Genomic DNA, 18,084 nt, shown 5'->3' on the forward strand with positions numbered 1-18,084 from the left:
GGAATGAACCTTATGAGAACTGGTTGAAGATTTGTGGGCTGCAGAAATTGGTTGATAGGCGGAAAAGGGGTGATATGATTGAGACATTCAAATTACTGAAAGTTTCTATAAGATTAATTCAGAAGATATTTTTGAGAATAGGACTGGTAGTGGGAGGACTCAGGGCCATCCATGGAAGCTTGGTAAGAGTGTGGCTGGCAGGGGTGTTAGAGCTAGGTTTTTTACTTGAAGAGTGGTAAATGAGTGGAATAAGCTGCCAGAGTCTGTTGTGGGTGCCATGACTGTAAATGAGTTCAAGGAGAAGTATGATAGATACTGTGTGACAGTTGCGCACTCAGGATTTAATCTTGGGGGGGGGGGAGAGTTAAGTATACGATTTGAAAATACGCACTACGCATTGCATACGAGCTATAACTGAGCATTTGCAGTGATTGCCAATACATGATACCCTGGATCTTATTTGGCACGGCTTGGGCAAACGAAGTAGTGCTCAGTCCGACAGAGCAATACTGCATTTGCCTCACGTTCAACAGTGGCCAAGATTCCCGAGAGCTATAGGGTCCACCTTATGTGACGGCTAATTCATAAGTAGTATAGAAATAGAAGTCACGACACAACATAAATAAAAAAAAATCATTTTAATTAGGAAAATATTTTTGGAAAATTTTCTGGTGTTTTTTCTTTTTCTTTCTTTCTTTTTTTTGGGGGGGGGGAGGCCCCTTGGCCCCCTCCCTGGGAGCGCCACTGGTGTGAATGTTGAATAGTTGTTCTTCACATGATGTTGGGCCTTTCTCGACGAGTCTAAGGACTCCTTGGAGCTGCCCATAATAATAATAAATGTTCATCTCCGTGTCAGTAGAGTGTGCATCTTGTCAACTTCAATACAACTAAAATACAGTTTTGTCTTCTTTCTCAAAAAACTTGCTTTACCTACCATTACCTCTAACACTCAATCCTCAGAACAACAAAAAAAAAAAAAAAACCTGCATTTGTCTCTAACATCTCCTGTCACAAGCACATTGTATTTACGTCTTCTTCAGCCTCAAAATTATGTCCTCTTTCACTCAAAGATTACATAGACGCTTTTTAAACTTTCTGCACATACCTGATAAGATGTTTTCCACCTGGCATTCACATTTCTTCCACTTCCCTCTAAATTTATAAAAATCCAGGTACAGGTAACCCTCGTATAACGCGGTACTTACACAACACGGTTTCGATATAACGTGGTCTACAAATTGTGGTACCCCTTGTTCAACGTGGTCTACAATTTCTAGTAACCCTTTATTTTTGTTTTTCATATTTTTCACTGCGGGACTTAAAAATAAGGCCTGTGTAGCTCAGTGGATGTGGCGTTTGCACACCACGACACTTGGCAGCACGAAGGAAGACTTGGTTTCGAGTCTAGTCGGCGACTAGAGGAAATTTTTCTAAGCCTTTTTTCGACCGGTTCCCGAGTTAGTCGATCTCTGGCACGGGCAAGCGGGTTTTTCCTCCCGGAAACTCGGGTTTTTCGTCCCGTAAGCTCGGGTTTTTCGTCCCGTAAACTCAAGAAAATCGACCGTAGAACCCACATTATTTCAGACATTAAATATATTGTGTTAGGGTTATGGACCACGAGATGGCAGCACATTTTGAGCCGTCTCTCTTCACTGTGTACCGCTTAATTAGTGATAGCCTTGGGCCATCTATCTCTGATTGGTACCAGTGGAGATTGAACTGCCCACTCAGTCTACAAAAGTTAGATGGGGCTAAATGGCCTCGCCTACTCCTGTATATGGGAATAAAAAGGCGTTAACTGATTTTTTTATTTTTTTATTTTATTTTATTTTTTTTAAATTTTATTATTATTATTATTATTACTATTATTACGGGCAACTCCAGGGAGTCATTGGACTCATCGAGGGAGGCCCCAAATCATATTCATCACAACTATTTGACATTCATACAGTATCTATCATACCTCGCCTTAAACTCATTCACTGTCACAGCATCCACCACAGACTCAGGGAGCGCATTCCACTCATTCACTACTCTAAAAGTAAAGAACCCAGCTCTAACACCTTTACTAACCACACTTTTGCCCAGTTGTTTCCATGGATGTCCCCTAGTCCTCCCAAAACCAGCCCTGTTCTCAAAAATATCTTCTGAATTAATTTTATAGAAACCCTTCAGTAATTTGAATGTCTCAATCATATCTCCCCTCCTCTGCCTATCAACCAATTTTTGCAACCCACAAATCCTCAACCTGTTCTCATACGGTTCATTCCACAGACCTGCTAGCATCTTGGTCACTCGCCTCTGGATCCTCTCCACCTCCTCCCCATCAAGAAGAAACCTAGGTGACCAAATCTGAGCACAGTAGTCTAGATGGGGTCTTATCAAGGCTCGATACAGAGGAACAATAACCTGCTTGTCAACGTCAGCAACCAAGTGATTTCATGAGCTGATTTGGCCACTTTTGCAATGTGTCCCCTAAATTTCAATTCCTTATCTACCAACACTCCTAAATCTCGTGCCTCATCAATTTCCTGGAGCACGGTTCCACCAATGCAGTAAACTGCCGCCAATCTTTTCACCCCAAAATGCATAACCTTACATTTTGCCACATTAAACTGACATCCATTCTCCTTAGCCCAGACCTCCAATCTATCCAAATCATCCTGCAAAATTTTGACGTCATCTGCATTCACTATTGCCTTACCCAACTTCGCATCATCCGCAAACAAATGAACTGTTCCTCTCAGATCATTTCCTATATCATTTATGAACAAATTGAACAGCAGTGGTCCAAGAACAGATCCTTGTGGCACACCACTAGTCACAGGCCGTCTTGTGGACTCTACTCCCGAGTAAACCACTCTCTGATATCTCTCCGTCAACCACCCTCCTATCCATCTCACCAACCCTATGTCCATTCCCATATGCTGCAATTTACTGATTAGAATTCCATGTGGAATCCTGTCAAATTTGTGTCTGCTCATATCGCACAAATTGTTATAAGTATCAAATTAAGTTTTTTTTGTATCACTGAATAAGGTACTGTACAGAGGGCTTTTGCAGTCTGTGTCATTCTCAACAAATAGTGCAATTAGAGACAGATGGAATAAAAACGGCACTATGTATTAAATCACATGTTCCCCTCACAGAAACTATGCTGTATAGACTTAAGCAACATCATATGTTGCACAGAAATACAATATCTAACTAAAAACTATTGTCCAATTTTTCAGTTATGAAATAAGTGTTTGTTTTATTGCATTTGAAATTCTCGATGTCATTATGACAGATCACAAAGGCTAACTTAAAATAAAAGACAAACAAGAATTTAAACATGCCATATAATGAGTGTGCGAGTTCGCCTGCCACCTCAAATGCAAACAAGAAGCCATAAAATTCAACCACGGGTTGAAACATTTGTGTGAGTTGAGCCAGTCAGTAATGAGAAGTTCCATCGGAACGATAAATGACACCCTGTTGTGAATGTGTTAAAACTAATAGTGAATATTGTTATGACAATTTCAGATGTTATGGAATTCGATTGAAGAGAATTAGCATTTCAACTCAACAATTGTTGGTTGCTTTTGTCTTTGGGTCGCACGATCTTTTGTTAATACCGCACCAATCATATGTACGTCTTTATAGCTGCTGTCTTGTGTAAAACAAAATTCAGTTTGTACATATTGTAACAATTAAAAAAAAAACTTGAATAATTTATAAGCGTATAAAAGGATATCACCTGTAAATCATTGACGTGCCAGCAAATTTCTCAGACGTGCCACCTCTGGCATGAGTGCCATAGGTTCGGCATCTAGGGTTTACTGTATAAAGTGCTTATTGTTGAAAATTGCCGTTTTCTGCCAGGAAAGCGCATTTAAAATCATAAGTGTGTTATTCTCAAGCAGAGCAGTTTATTTTCTGGTGAGTTACATACATATGTAATGCTTTTTTTTAATATAAAAGTTTATTTTTACTGTAATGGCCACTAAAACTGCAACGAAAGGGAAAAAACGAACATTGAAGAGGAAATTCATTTCTCTCGAAGAAAAAATTAAAATCTTGGATCAGTTGAAAATTGGAGAAAAACCAGGAGTTGTTGCAAGGAATCTGAATTTAAATGAATCATCAATTCGAACAATCAAACAAAATGAACATAAAATCCGAGAAACTGTTATTGCTGGGTCAACGGTAAGTGCAAAGCGCGTTGCTCGTGTTCGCGATATTCTAATAGAAAAAAATGGAGAAATCTCTAATGATTTGGATAGAAGATTGCACTCAAAAGAAAATTTCTTTGGATGGACACTTATTAAGCAAAAAGCTCTCAAAGTTTATAAACATTTAAAGGAACTTAATCAGATTCTTCAGAAGAAATCTCTCAGCATGGATTTTCTGCCAGTAAGGGTTGGTTCGAAAACTTTAAAAAGCGGTTTTCTTTCTATAATCTTAAAATCCAGGGAGAATCAGCATCAGATGTTGAAGCTGCCTGGAAATACCCAGCAGAACTTTTAAAAATCATTAAAGAAGGTAGTTACAGTGCAGACCAGGTGTTCAATGCAGATGAATCTGGGTTATATTGGAAAAAAATGCCAAAACGCACCTATATTTCGAAAAATGAAAGATCAGCTCCTGGATTCAAAGTTTCCAAAGATAGAATTACTCTACTGTTTTGTAGTAATGCATCAGTTGATTACATGACAAAACCAATGTTTATTAACTGATCTGCAAACTCTCGTGCGATGAAAGGGGTCGACAAGTCCATTCTACCTGTTTATTGACGGGCCAACAAAACGGCATGGGTTACAGCTAGCATGTTTGAAAATTGCTTTTTCCAAGTGTTTTGTACCCGATTTAGAAAGTTGCACAAAGAAAAAGAATATGGACTTCAAAATTCTACTTTTAGATAACGCACAAGGCCACCCAACAAATTTAAGCCATCCGAACATTAAAATAACTTTTTTGCCACCTAATACTACTTCACTTATTCAACCATTCGACCAAGGAATAATATCAACATTTAAGTCATATTATATTCAGCAAACATTTCAATTAATTTTGGAAAAAATGGAATCTAATCCAAACATGACACTGCCTCAAGCGTGGAAAGAGTTTTCAATATTGAATTGTGTAAAAATTATTTCTCTGTCCATTAAGGAATTACAACCCTCTATGGTAAATGCTAGCTGGAAAAAAATATGGCCTGAAGCTGTAATGGAACAAAATTTCGTACCTCCAGTGGATGCCGAGCTACGTCGTATAATAAACATTGCACACATTTTTGTTGGAGAAGGATTTTGCGATATGGTTGAAAACGAAATTAGTGAATTAATTGATGGAAAAACAGATTTAAATGAGGAGGAACTGGTACAATTAATAGCTGGCGTCGAACCAAATGGCAGGGAAATTTCTGCCCAAGATTCTGATTGTGATGAATCTGTTAAAGAATTCAGTTTAAAGAAATTAGCAGAAGGATTGGACTTGGCAAGAAAGTTAGGAAATTATTTTACGGATAATGATCCCTCAATGGAGTGCTCAGGAAAATTCACGAGACAATTCAATATTTGTTTAGCGCCATATTATGAACTAGATAAAAAATTGCAACATAGTGGAAAGCAAAGTCTTATTACTGACTTCTTGATGACTAAACCAGCTGAAGTATGCAATGAGAATTATACAAATGATGTCCAAAAGATTTCAAGTGACGTTTCGTAGATGTTCTTTAAGTGACGACCTCCAGCCACTTAAAGAACATCTACAAAATGTTATTTCTGAAGACAGTGATGACGATTAAAATATGTGCTTTATTTTATTGTGTCTAAAACATTTATGCATTATGTGCAATGAAATTTATGTACAATTTGTAATTTTTATAATTTTATACGATGTATTTGTCAGTTTATGTTTTCTTAACTTACATGAATTAAATAAAAATATTGTTTTTGGTGGATATGTGATTGTTGTTTATATAATTTAAAAAAAAAAAAAAAACGATTTCGGAACCTGACCCTACTTTTTCTATGTGATCTATGTCTCGTATAACGCGATTTATATAATGCGGCATTTCTACAGAACCTAACATCCGCGTTATACAAGGGTTACCTGTATTTGATAAATACAAATACACTGACCAACTTCGAATCCTCTGATTCTGCTTGGCTTCAATTTCATTAATTTTCTGTGCCTCTATTTTCTGGAACAGCCTTCCTCACCTGGTAATCACAAAAGATTGCAGCCACTAGTACAGACTTCCGAGGGAGGATGTGTCTTTTCATGTACTTCACAATGGCAGATGGTTTAATGATGTATCATTGTCATTTTAGCAATTTGTTTATTGTCCTGAATTTCTTTTACTAACTGATGACATATTAGTAGGTAATGACTTCCAAATCTTCTTTGCTGTGAATACTGTTCACCTCCACTCTTTTCTTTTTCATTTTCTTCTCCTTCCGGTTAGTGATCTGCAAAATTATTCATATCTCTGTGGATGTCAGCTTTTGGATGAAGTGTCCAAGTGGGGTGTTTGTTTGGGTTTTTCACTTTCCTCATTAATTCAGCTAACCATTTCTTATATTAGTACTGATTTATAATTCTAATATAGTTCTTGGCTAAATCCTCTTCATTCTGATATGATGTCTCTAATGGATCTAAATATCTTTCCAAACTATTTTATGTTTTATTCCATGTTTTAACATGCATGACAATGGGTCTGATAGTTTGCAGATTTCTAAGAGAGTGTTTTAACTTGTATTAATATTCAAAGATATTTACATGTTTAAATATCACATTATCCATCGCGAAACAATCTGTATGCTTTGTCCAGTTTGACTTTTAGATACTCCGTTTTTTTTCTCAGCTGATTTGCAATACTATCTCTTCAGCTACAACATGAGTCCCTGGACTGATTGAAGGTGTCATGTAATAATTTGTAATAAACACTTTTATTGAATATTTCTCTAAATCAAGCCTGGTATTCTCCTGTAATATCTTGGACATATAGGATTATTCTTGCAAGCAGAATGTTAATAACACAGCCCTCCCCTTCTAATTTGAATGCCTGCTCGTTTTCTTTCTTATATATCAAAATAATTACTGACTCATCAACACATTTTTTTCCTTGTTCTTCATACAATCAGTTCATGTATTTTTTTTATAGTTAATTCCTGTTCCTTCACGTTTAATTATGCTGGCCTGGTTGGCCGAGTAGTTAGCTTATCTTCTCTCCATCATGTTGGAGGCTTAATGGATTTTTTAACAACACTCAAAAAGAATTAAAATAGACTTTAATACTTCCTATATTTCGTCCTAGTCACTAGGACATCTACGGGGATTACAAAAAAATTAATGTAACATATGCACAAATAACAAACAATACTAAGTCCAACCACGTGGGTGACACTAAAGTCCTATCTAGGTAGAGCGCCCTCTAAGGGCAGTCGTAGGTGGCCTGGAATGTAAGGTGGGAACTCTGGTGATGAGTGTTTCCCAAATCTTCGGAAGCTTAATGCAACCATACTTATTGAGATTTGGTTGGTTTTTGAGAGCTGCTGCTGCTGCTTCTAAGAAAAGTCTCTCTTTCTTGAATTTGCTGTGGTGGAGCATGGTGGTTTTCTTCCATGATACTCTGTGGGTGGTGTCCAAAACATGGTCAGCCAAGCCTGAATGGCCATAATTGTGTTTGAAGATGTAAGACTTGTGTTCCTCTAGACGGATGGATGCTGATCTGCCTGTCTGTCCAAAGTACGCCAGCTTACAGGAACAGGGTACTTTGTAAACTCCAGGTTTTAATAATGCCATATTGTTGAGAGGGGTGGTGGTGGGAGAGTTTGTGAATGTATCTGCCTGTGTGTGTGGGTTTTCTGTATACGGTGAAGGTAAGTGTATCATTAGGCAGGCGTGTGACTAAGGTGTCTAGTGGACTCAACAATATGGCATTATTAAAACTCTTACCAAGAGAGCCCACAATCTTTGTTCCAGTGAAACCGCCCTCACTAATGAGCTTAACCACATACACAGCACTTTCCTTTCCAATGGCTACAGCGATCACAGTATCAAAAAAATAATCAACTCCTCCCCCATTCCCCTTCCTTCTCGTCAACAAGATTTTAAAAATGCCATCACCATACCCTACATCCGTGGCACATCTGAAAAAATAGCCAAGATACTAAAACAATACAATCTACACACAGCATATAAGCCCCACCGCAAACTGGCTACCCTTATCCATTCTACGAAAGATCAGCTCCCTCCTCTCTCTCTGCCTGGAGTTTACAAAGTACCCTGTTCCTGTAAGCTGGCGTACTTTGGACAGACAGGCAGATCAGCATCCATCCGTCTAGAGGAACACAAGTCTTACATCTTCAAACACAACTATGGCCATTCAGGCTTGGCTGACCATGTTTTGGACACCACCCACAGAGTATCATGGAAGAAAACCACCATGCTCCACCACAGCAAATTCAAGAAAGAGAGACTTTTCTTAGAAGCAGCAGCAGCTCTCAAAAACCAACCAAATCTCAATAAATATGGGTGCATTAAGCTTCCGAAGATTTGGGAAACACTCATCACCAGAGTTCCCACCTTACATTCCAGGCCACCTACGACTGCCCTTAGAGGGCGCTCTACCTAGATAGGACTTTAGTGTCACCCACGTGGTTGGACTTAGTATTGTTTGTTATTTGTGCATATGTTACATTAATTTTTTTGTAATCCCCGTAGATGTCCTAGTGACTAGGACGAAATATAGGAAGTATTAAAGTCTATTTTAATTCTTTTTGAGTGTTGTTAAAAAATCCATTAAGCCTCCAACATGATGTCCTCACAGCACTTAAGCCTCTTCACACGTATTCTAATCATCCATGGAGAAGAACTACCACGCAAATCCAAGCAATACGGTAAGTCAAAACTACGACTATCTAGGCAACTAAATAGGCTGGATTTTTAAAACGATGTCGGGACACAAGAGTGATACCAAACTGCGTTAAAATGAAGATCAATTTCCATTCTAAAAAAGCACTTCGTATATATAACCATGCAAGCCAGGCATTACTCCGCGAGCAAATCACCTCTACACGTGCTACCCTCACAGTGACGAACGCCGCCATTGGCTCCTTACACTCAGAGCTCTCCACCGCTCTTAACCCTGAACTTTGGTCGATTCTTTCTGGCATTTCGGAAACTTCCGCACAGAGAGAATTCCAAAAAATAAAAAATAAACACATCAAGAAATTTAGCAACCTTGTGAAAAACAAACCACAACCACAAATTCAACCTCTCCAGACAGTAATAAACCTCTCTTCCAAAAGGCTCAACGACGATGCCGTCAGCGCCCTTTGCCTCGGCCATAATTTTGCCGTCGCTCCGAAGGAAGTGCCGGTGCTTGACGTAATGGTGAACATCGAACGTGGAATCGGTCGCTTACCGGAGATAGCTAACATCAGACTTCACGTAGCCAACATCCTCGCGCATTCTTCTCCGCCAAAAAGTAATTTATCATATGCCCAACGCACGGCTCTCCTGAAACTACATAAAGAAAAAAGTATCATCATCACCAGAGCAGATAAGGGTAATGCCACAGTCGTTCTTAATACCAGTGAATATAAGCGTAAAATAAACATCATCCTCCGCGATCGCGCTACCTACATCCCGCTAGAACACGACCCCACAAAAACACAAGTAAAGAAACTTAAAATTTTACTCAAAAAAGTATCTTCCTGGCCCCCAGATGTCACGAAAAAACTTAAACCTTTCCGTTCCCGTCCCCCCCGAATATACGGTTTACCAAAAATCCACAAACCCAATTCCCCACTCAGGCCTATAGTAGATGCTACCAATGCACCTTGCTATAGACTATCTAAACAGCTGGCCAACTCTCTGATCCCCCTCACCGGAAGGTCCCCTTCCTATATAAAAAACTCGACCCACTTTAAAGCCCTCACAGAAAATTTAACCTTGAAGAAGACAGACATATTGGTAAGCTTTGATATCTCATCTTTGTTTACCAATATTCCCTTAATTGACACCTTATCTCTCTTAGAAAAGGTTTTTCCCTCTGACATCTTAGATCTCTTTTCCTTTGCCATTAACTCTGGATATTTCTCGTGGAACAACAAAATCTACAAGCAGATAGAGGGAACTGCCATGGGTTCCCCCCCTCTCACCCCCCCCTTGCCAATTTCTATATGGAAGATTTCGAAAAACGAGCCATAGACTCAGCCCCACTCAAACCTTCTATCTGGCTAAGATATGTAGATGATGTGTTCTCTATTTGGCCTCATGGCCCAGACACGTTAGACTCCTTCCTCAGTCATCTCAATAGTCTACATCCAAGAATCCAGTTCACTATGGAAAAGGAAAAGAACAATTGTTTGCCCTTCCTAGACACCTTAGTCACACGCCTGCCTAATGATACACTTACCTTCACCGTATACAGAAAACCCACACACACAGGCAGATACATTCACAAACTCTCCCACCACCACCCCTCTCAACAATATGGCATTATTAAAACTCTTACCAAGAGAGCCCACAATCTTTGTTCCAGTGAAACCGCCCTCACTAATGAGCTTAACCACATACACAGCACTTTCCTTTCCAATGGCTACAGCGATCACAGTATCAAAAAAATAATCAACTCCTCCCCCATTCCCCTTCCTTCTCGTCAACAAGATTTTAAAAATGCCATCACCATACCCTACATCCGTGGCACATCTGAAAAAATAGCCAAGATACCAAAACAACACAGCATATAAGCCCCACCGCAAACTGGCTACCTTTATCCGTTCTACGAAAGATCAGCTCCCTCCTCTCTCTCTGCCTGGAGTTTACAAAGTACCCTGTTCCTGTAAGCTGGCGTACTTTGGACAGACAGGCAGATCAGCATCCATCTGTCTAGAGGAACACAAGTCTTACATCTTCAAACACAACTATGGCCATTCAGGCTTGGCTGACCATGTTTTGGACACCACCCACAGAGTATCATGGAAGAAAACCACCATGCTCCACCACAGCAAATTCAAGAAAGAGAGACTTTTCTTAGAAGCAGCAGCAGCAGCTCTCAAAAACCAACCAAATCTCAATAAATATGGGTGCATTAAGCTTCCGAAGATTTGGGAAACACTCATCACCAGAGTTCCCACCTTACATTCCAGGCCACCTACGACTGCCCTTAGAGGGCGCTCTACCTAGATAGGACTTTAGTGTCACCCACGTGGTTGGACTTAGTATTGTTTGTTATTTGTGCATATGTTACATTAATTTTTTTGTAATCCCCGTAGATGTCCTAGTGACTAGGACGAAATATAGGAAGTATTAAAGTCTATTTTAATTCTTTTTGAGTGTTGTTAAAAAATTCATTAAGCCTCCAACATGATGTCCTCACAGCACTTAAGCCTCTTCACACGTATCTTCTCTCCAGCCAAAAGGCTGCGTGTTTGAATCCCACCATGAGCATGGTCTGTGATTGTCAGTGAAAATACTAGGTGGTGGTGGACAGTAGATGGCATTGGTATAGTTGTGGTTCATTGTAGTTGGTTGACTGAGTGGTGGAGACAGAGTTGTAGAGCAGATGCCCTCTCTTGATGAGTCCTTGGAATCCGTGGAGGTGTCAAGTAATAATAATAATTAGTTAAGACACAATGCTCCGGTTTCGAAGAGTTTGATGCTTTTTTTTAATCTCATCATTTAAGGATATTTTATTTATTTTATAAAAATTGTTGTCATCACTTTTTTTTTTAAATTACAATTTCAGTACTTTTATCAATATAGCTATTCATCAATATAGCAATAGCTGTTGTCATTTGTTATCCAGCTTTTTAATTCCTGATTTTAAAAATTATGATATCAGAATGAAGAACTGGACAATGAGACTTATTTGTGCCTATGGTCCCACAGAAGGTTCTACTAAGGTAGAAGTGGAGGAATTTGTTGAGGATTTAGAGAAAGCATCTGACACAATGAAAAAGGAAAAGTTGGTCAGCAGAGTAGGAAATGATTGTCAGACATACAAAAATATATTGGGAAAATTTGGAGAAAAGAGCAAAGCTAATAATAATGGCAAATATTTGTTGGATTTCTGCTCAGGACATGGACTGGTTATTACTAACACCATGTTCCAACATAAAAATGTGCACAAATTCACATGGAGAGAAGAGGCTAGGAATAAGAAAAGTCTCATTGAACTATGTTATCGTCGATAGTGATGTTTTCTCCCTGGTACAGGACACCAGAGTGTACTGAGGATTTGAAATTGGAAGTGATCACTATTTAGTCTTTAGCAGGATAAAACTGAATTTCATATTGAAAAGAAAAACATGTAAGAAAATTTTGAAGCAAATAGAAGTCTAGCAGCTCTCAGATGTGAACTGTAGACTAAAATACACAAAGATTATTGAAGAAAAAATGAAAGAGTTTGAGAACAGGAATCAAACTTTAGAGATTCAGTGGCAAGCCTTGAAGAAAACCTTGATTGATTCAGCTAGAGAGGCATGTGGTGAGGTTTATTACAAGGACAGAAAAATCAGAACTCCATGGTGGACACAGGAAGTTAAAGAGGCAGTGAAGGAAAAGAAGAAAGCATATCAAAAGTTCCTGGCAAATAAGTCAGCTTGTGCTCTTAGAGAATATGAAGACAAATACAAGAAAACTAAACACTGTGTAAAATTAGCTAAACAAAAGTCATGGGATGACTTTGGCAAGAACCTAGAAAATAAATATCAAGAAGGTGGCAAAATATTTTGGAGGTTGTTGAAGTGGAAGAAAGAGTACTGTAAAAGGAGTTAGAGATGATAAAGGTGACATGAAAACTGGAGAAAAAGATATCCTTGAAGTATAGAGTAATTACTTCGAGAAAATGCTAAATGAAACAAGCAGTGATAGAATAGTGGTACAAAACACTCAACAGGCATATAGTCAGGAATACATATCCATACTTGAAGTAGAAAAAGCCATCACAGGCTTAAAATGTGGAAAGGCAGCAGGAGTAAATGATATTCAACCAGAAATGCTGAAGAAGGCTTGAACAGAGGGACGAATTCCCAATGATTGGAGTAGAGCTCTCATAGTACCCATATATAAAAAGGGAAATAAAACTGAACATGAGAATTACAGAGGTATTTCCCTACTGAGTGTTCCTGATAAGATATATGCAAGTATACTTGAGAAACGGTTGAGAAGAATTGTGGAAGAAAAGCTTGGTGAAGAACAAGCTGGATTCCGACCAAATAGAGGCTGTCAGGATCAGATCTTCACTTTATGACAAATAGTAGAGAAATCATGGGATTATAACAAAGATCTGAGTTTTGTAGATCAGGAAAAGGCATATGATAAGGTGCCAAGAGAGAAGATATTCAATACGCTACAGTTACATGGTGTCAATGGGATATTATATCAAGCAATAGTCTTTATTTGAGTTGTAAGTCAGCAGTTACAATTGAAGTACAGGAAGATGGTTTGGAGAAATCATGGGATTATAACAAAGATCTGAGTTTTGTAGATCAGGAAAAGGCATATGATAAGGAGAAGTTATTCAATACACTACAGTTACATGGTGTCAATGGGGTATTATATCAAGCAATAGTCTTTATTTGAGTTGTAAGTCAGCAGTTACAATTGAAGTACAGGAAGATGGTTTGGAGAAATCATGGGATTATAACAAAGATCTGAGTTTTGTAGATCAGGAAAAGGCATTTGATAAGGTGCCAAGAGAGAAGATATTCAATACGCTACAGTTACATGGTGTCAATGGGGTATCATATCAAGCAATAGTCTTTATTTGAGTTGTAAGTCAGCAGTTACAATTGAAGTACAGGAAGATGGTTTAATGTTAAATCTGGTGTAAGACAAGGATGTACATTATCCCATCTGTTATTCATTATCAATATGGATCACATTATGAAGGAAAGTGGTATTAAACATGATATCAAAATTGGAGATGTTAATGTCAGCTCTTTGCTTTATGCGGACGATGTCATACTTATCAATAAATCCGCTACAAGTCTGCAAGATTCCTCGACTAAACTGAATAACTGTTGTAATAGATATGGTATGAAGGTCTGCAATAAAAAGACAAAGACAATGAAAATAGGCAGAATCGTTGAAAATGTCAACTGCATTGCGAAGGGAGAACCTGTGGAACAAGTAAAACATTTCATCTACTTAGGCACGATTTTTAGTGAAGATGGCAAATTAAATATGGAAATAGACAACAGAATCAATAAAGCTGGTATAGTAGTAAATCAACTGAATAAATTCATATGGAATAAGAAAGAAATTGGTCAAAACACTAAATTAGCTTTATATACAAAACGGTGTTCAAACCAGTTTTAACTTATGGATCTGAGAGATGGGTCAGAAGTAAAACACTAGAGACCACATCGGTACACAATAAATAACGGAAAAAACTCACGTAGAAAGATTATTTATTAGTATAATTTTCGCCTGTGTGTCACAGGCGAAAATTATACTAATAAATAATCTTTCTACGTGAGTTTTTTCCGTTATTTATTGTGTACCGATGTGTCTACTCACGGTTTACCTCTTTTAAAACTTATTACTAGAGACCACAGATATGAGAATCCTGAGAAAGATTAGAGGCATGAACAGTATCATATGCCAATATCATATTAAAAACAAAGATATTAGGAAAGAACTTGTCATTGTCAGCATCCAGGAATGCATTAGCAGAGCTAATCTCAGGTTGTATGATCATTTAAACAGAATGGGCGAGGAAAGATTGGGAAAACAAGTGTTCTTTGTCAGGTTGGCAGGAAAACGACCCAGAGGAAGACCAAGATATAGGTGGATTGATACAGTACAAAGTGCCTTAGACGATAGAAATATAAGACCTGATAATGTTGGAGTCTTGACAAGTAACAGACTGATCTGGAGGAAAATTGTGGATAGGAAGTTAGTAATGATGTAAATTTTTCATGTAGTACTATCATATCCTGTACACCCCTTGATGGTACATGGCAGGAATTTGATGATGATAATGATGATGATTTTAGAATTGACACTGTTTTGCATATATTATTACCTCTGAATTTTAATTCTTTTTCACTGGCTCTTCACATTCCTTGTATATCATACTTAACATGAAATTATATTCTTGTTTTTATCTTATACCTAAGTGTAGCCATAAGCATGAAGTAACTTCATGACTGGTCTACTGAAACTTTTGACTTCATTATGGGACCTTTAGTATTCCATAATGCAAAAAGATTATGGGAAGAGTCACTACCCAGAGCAATTTTGACATTTACTAGTCTCATTAGTGGGAACCAGATCCAAGAACACACCAAAGTAAAATAATCACTGTAGAAGTCGTGTTTTTAACATACAAGTAGAAAAAACCTCATTAAATACACTGAAAGAGAAATAGTTGTGGAAAGTATTTTGCACTTGGATACAATGTATATTACACTTGACAATTTAGTGATTCTTCCCATAATGCGTTTGCATTTTGGGTAGAAAAGCTATATATATAAACAACATATTACAAAATGACAAAATGCTACTAAATAAAGCACAACATGTAAGGTCCAACCAAATGAGTAATAATTTACATCAATAAGAAAGAATTGAAAATTAGATCCTGTTATTTGGTATAGGACCAGGAACTAAATCATGATTTGTTTTTTGTCATAATCCTTACATGAAATGCAGCAGTTCTCCTGGCCACTAAATCTCAATGAGCCCACAGTTGTTCCAGGTACAGAATGGTTCCAATGAAGAGACCTCCAGATTTTCTCCTTGGTAATTGTACAACATTCCCTATGATTTACAATCATGTCACCCAGGGTCTCATCACGAAAAGCGAATGCCAATTCTCACACCAACTTGTTTGACAATTCTGCTTGCGGCAGATTGCTGGCTATAATTATATTTAATTGTTTGTGTAGTGTCGTAATTTCGTTACTGGTCAATAACAAATGTTATTTCATTGCACGATATATAACATGTTCACATATATCGTCTCAGAAAAAATAAATAAAACAAAAAGAATTAAATGTTTATAACTTTATTGCTAAACACTTTTGAATAGAAATCTAAACTTACGCTTTAACTACAAAAAAAGGATCTTCCAAAGTCATGGCTCTCTTCCCAAAATATAATACGCATCCAGATAAAAACTAATACGGCAATTTGTGTATTCTAGCAAACGAAATTAATTCAATTTACTGAAATACCAAGAATCAAGACATTAACCACGCTACTTCCAACAACGCATCCACTATACGACCTGCAGTGAAGAAAACGACAGCTTGAAGAAACTCCGCCTATTTTTAGTACAGAATTTTGGCAATATTGTAAAATGGTTTTGTTGCATCTTGTTAAGGTGCTTTAATACAGTGTGGTTATTTAAAATCGTTTATAGTTATTATTTTCCTTTTGCATTTAGTTTTATGTGAATGTTAAGTTATTGCCATTTTGACTTTTTTTTTTCTTGCGAGGCAGTTAAAAGATTATTATTAATAATAATAATTAAAAGAACGCCCTCTTAAACGATTCAGCGATGACTTCTAAGGCCGGAACAGGCCACGCTAGGCCTAAATCCTTGATACGTATTATTATTATTATTATTATTATTATTATTATTATTTATATGGGTACTCCATGAAGTCAAAAGACTCATCGCGGGAGACCATTTCTATCCTTTAATACAATACCTATCATTCATCTTCTTAAATCTATTGACTGTTGAGACACTCAAAACCACCTCTGGAAATCCATTCCACTTAATCACCACACTCCAAGTAAAGAACCTAGTCTGCACACCCATACAAACCACAATCAAACAACTTCTAAGTCTGACCCCTTGTTTTCTCCCTACCTCCCGATGTACTGAAAATTTTCTTTTGTGTCAATCTTAGAGATTCCAGTTAGTAACTTATAAGTTTCTGTCATATCCCCTCTCCGTCACCTGTCAGCTAAACTCTGCAACCCACACACCTCAATCTATACTCATATGGAAGATTACACAGACCTATCACCACCTTGTTCACTCATCTCTGAGTATACTCCAACACCGCTAGATACTCAAGTAACATAGATTACCAAATCTGTGCACAGCAGTCAACATTTGGGAAAATCATAGCCTTATAAAGAAGGAATATAACATCTCACTCTTTACTTGTCAGGGAGTTATCAGCAGCCAACTAATCATCTGAGCTATTTCCCAACTCTTGAAATATGTCCTCTACAAACATCACATCCACATCCGTAATCGCAATAATTTCCTGTAAATTGTTGAGTATATCATCAACATTACGAAGAACGGAATCTTTTTTTTTTATCCCAAAGTGAATTACTTTACATTTTAATACACTGATTCGACAACAATTGTCCTTAGCAGACACTGCCAATTTATTTAGACCATCTTATAGGATATCTACATCACCTTTATCAAGTATTCCCTCTCGGGAAACAACTGGAAAACAACCCTTGAAATTTTTCGCTATATCATTAATGTATAAATTAAAGAGCAGTGGACCTAGTGAAGAGCCCTATGGCACTCCATTAGCAGATTCATTCCACAACACCATACACATACATTCAAACCTTATGATATCTGACTAACATCCATCCCCATATCCATGCACGAGCTTTCCATTCCCACATCCTCCAACTTATATTTAAGGAATCCATGAACTATTCCATGTCCAGCAATATCATGGTGTAGCCATTCCCTTATCCAATTCTGCTGTCACCTTAGATTAAATGTGACTAAATTACTGAAGCAGGATCTACCTTTTACAAAGCCATCCTCCTCCTATAGAGTATCACATTCCTATCAACACATTCCTGAATTTTAATTTTAAACAACTTTCTCAATACTTTAACTACAACTCAAGAGATATAAATCGGCTTGAAATTTGCTACTTCTGTCTTGAACCACTTATATGGAGCTATCTTACCTCTTTCCACTCCTTTGAATTGCTAGATCTGATACTTAGATTAAACTAATTTGTCAGCCGCAGTGCCAGTTCACTTGACACATTATCATAGCGAACGAACTGGCATACCATCGAGGCCCACTGCTGTATCCACATCAATCTTTTTCAATATGTTCAGAACCTCTATTCTCACATC

The 18,084-nt window shown here is 37.7% G+C and overlaps 1 protein-coding gene across 3 annotated transcripts in view; it reads right to left on the reverse strand.

The window, feature by feature from the left end:
- LOC150110691 (syntaxin-6-like) overlaps positions 1-16,214 on the reverse strand; it is a 136,023-nt gene extending 119,809 nt beyond the window's left edge. For all 3 annotated transcript variants that reach the window (XM_090395680.1, XM_090395671.1, XM_090395662.1), the window contains exon 1: positions 16,051-16,214. In XM_090395680.1, coding sequence (XP_090251806.1) covers positions 16,051-16,085 — 35 coding nt within the window. In that variant the 5' untranslated portion in view covers positions 16,086-16,214. The remainder of the gene's footprint in view (positions 1-16,050) is intronic.
- Positions 16,215-18,084: the final 1,870 nt, after the last annotated feature.

This window comes from Typopeltis vanoorti, chromosome 1, assembly GCF_054136105.1.
Source record: "Typopeltis vanoorti isolate ZY-2024b chromosome 1, IOZ_Tvanoo_1.0, whole genome shotgun sequence".
Taxonomy (NCBI): Eukaryota; Metazoa; Arthropoda; class Arachnida; order Uropygi; family Thelyphonidae; genus Typopeltis; species Typopeltis vanoorti.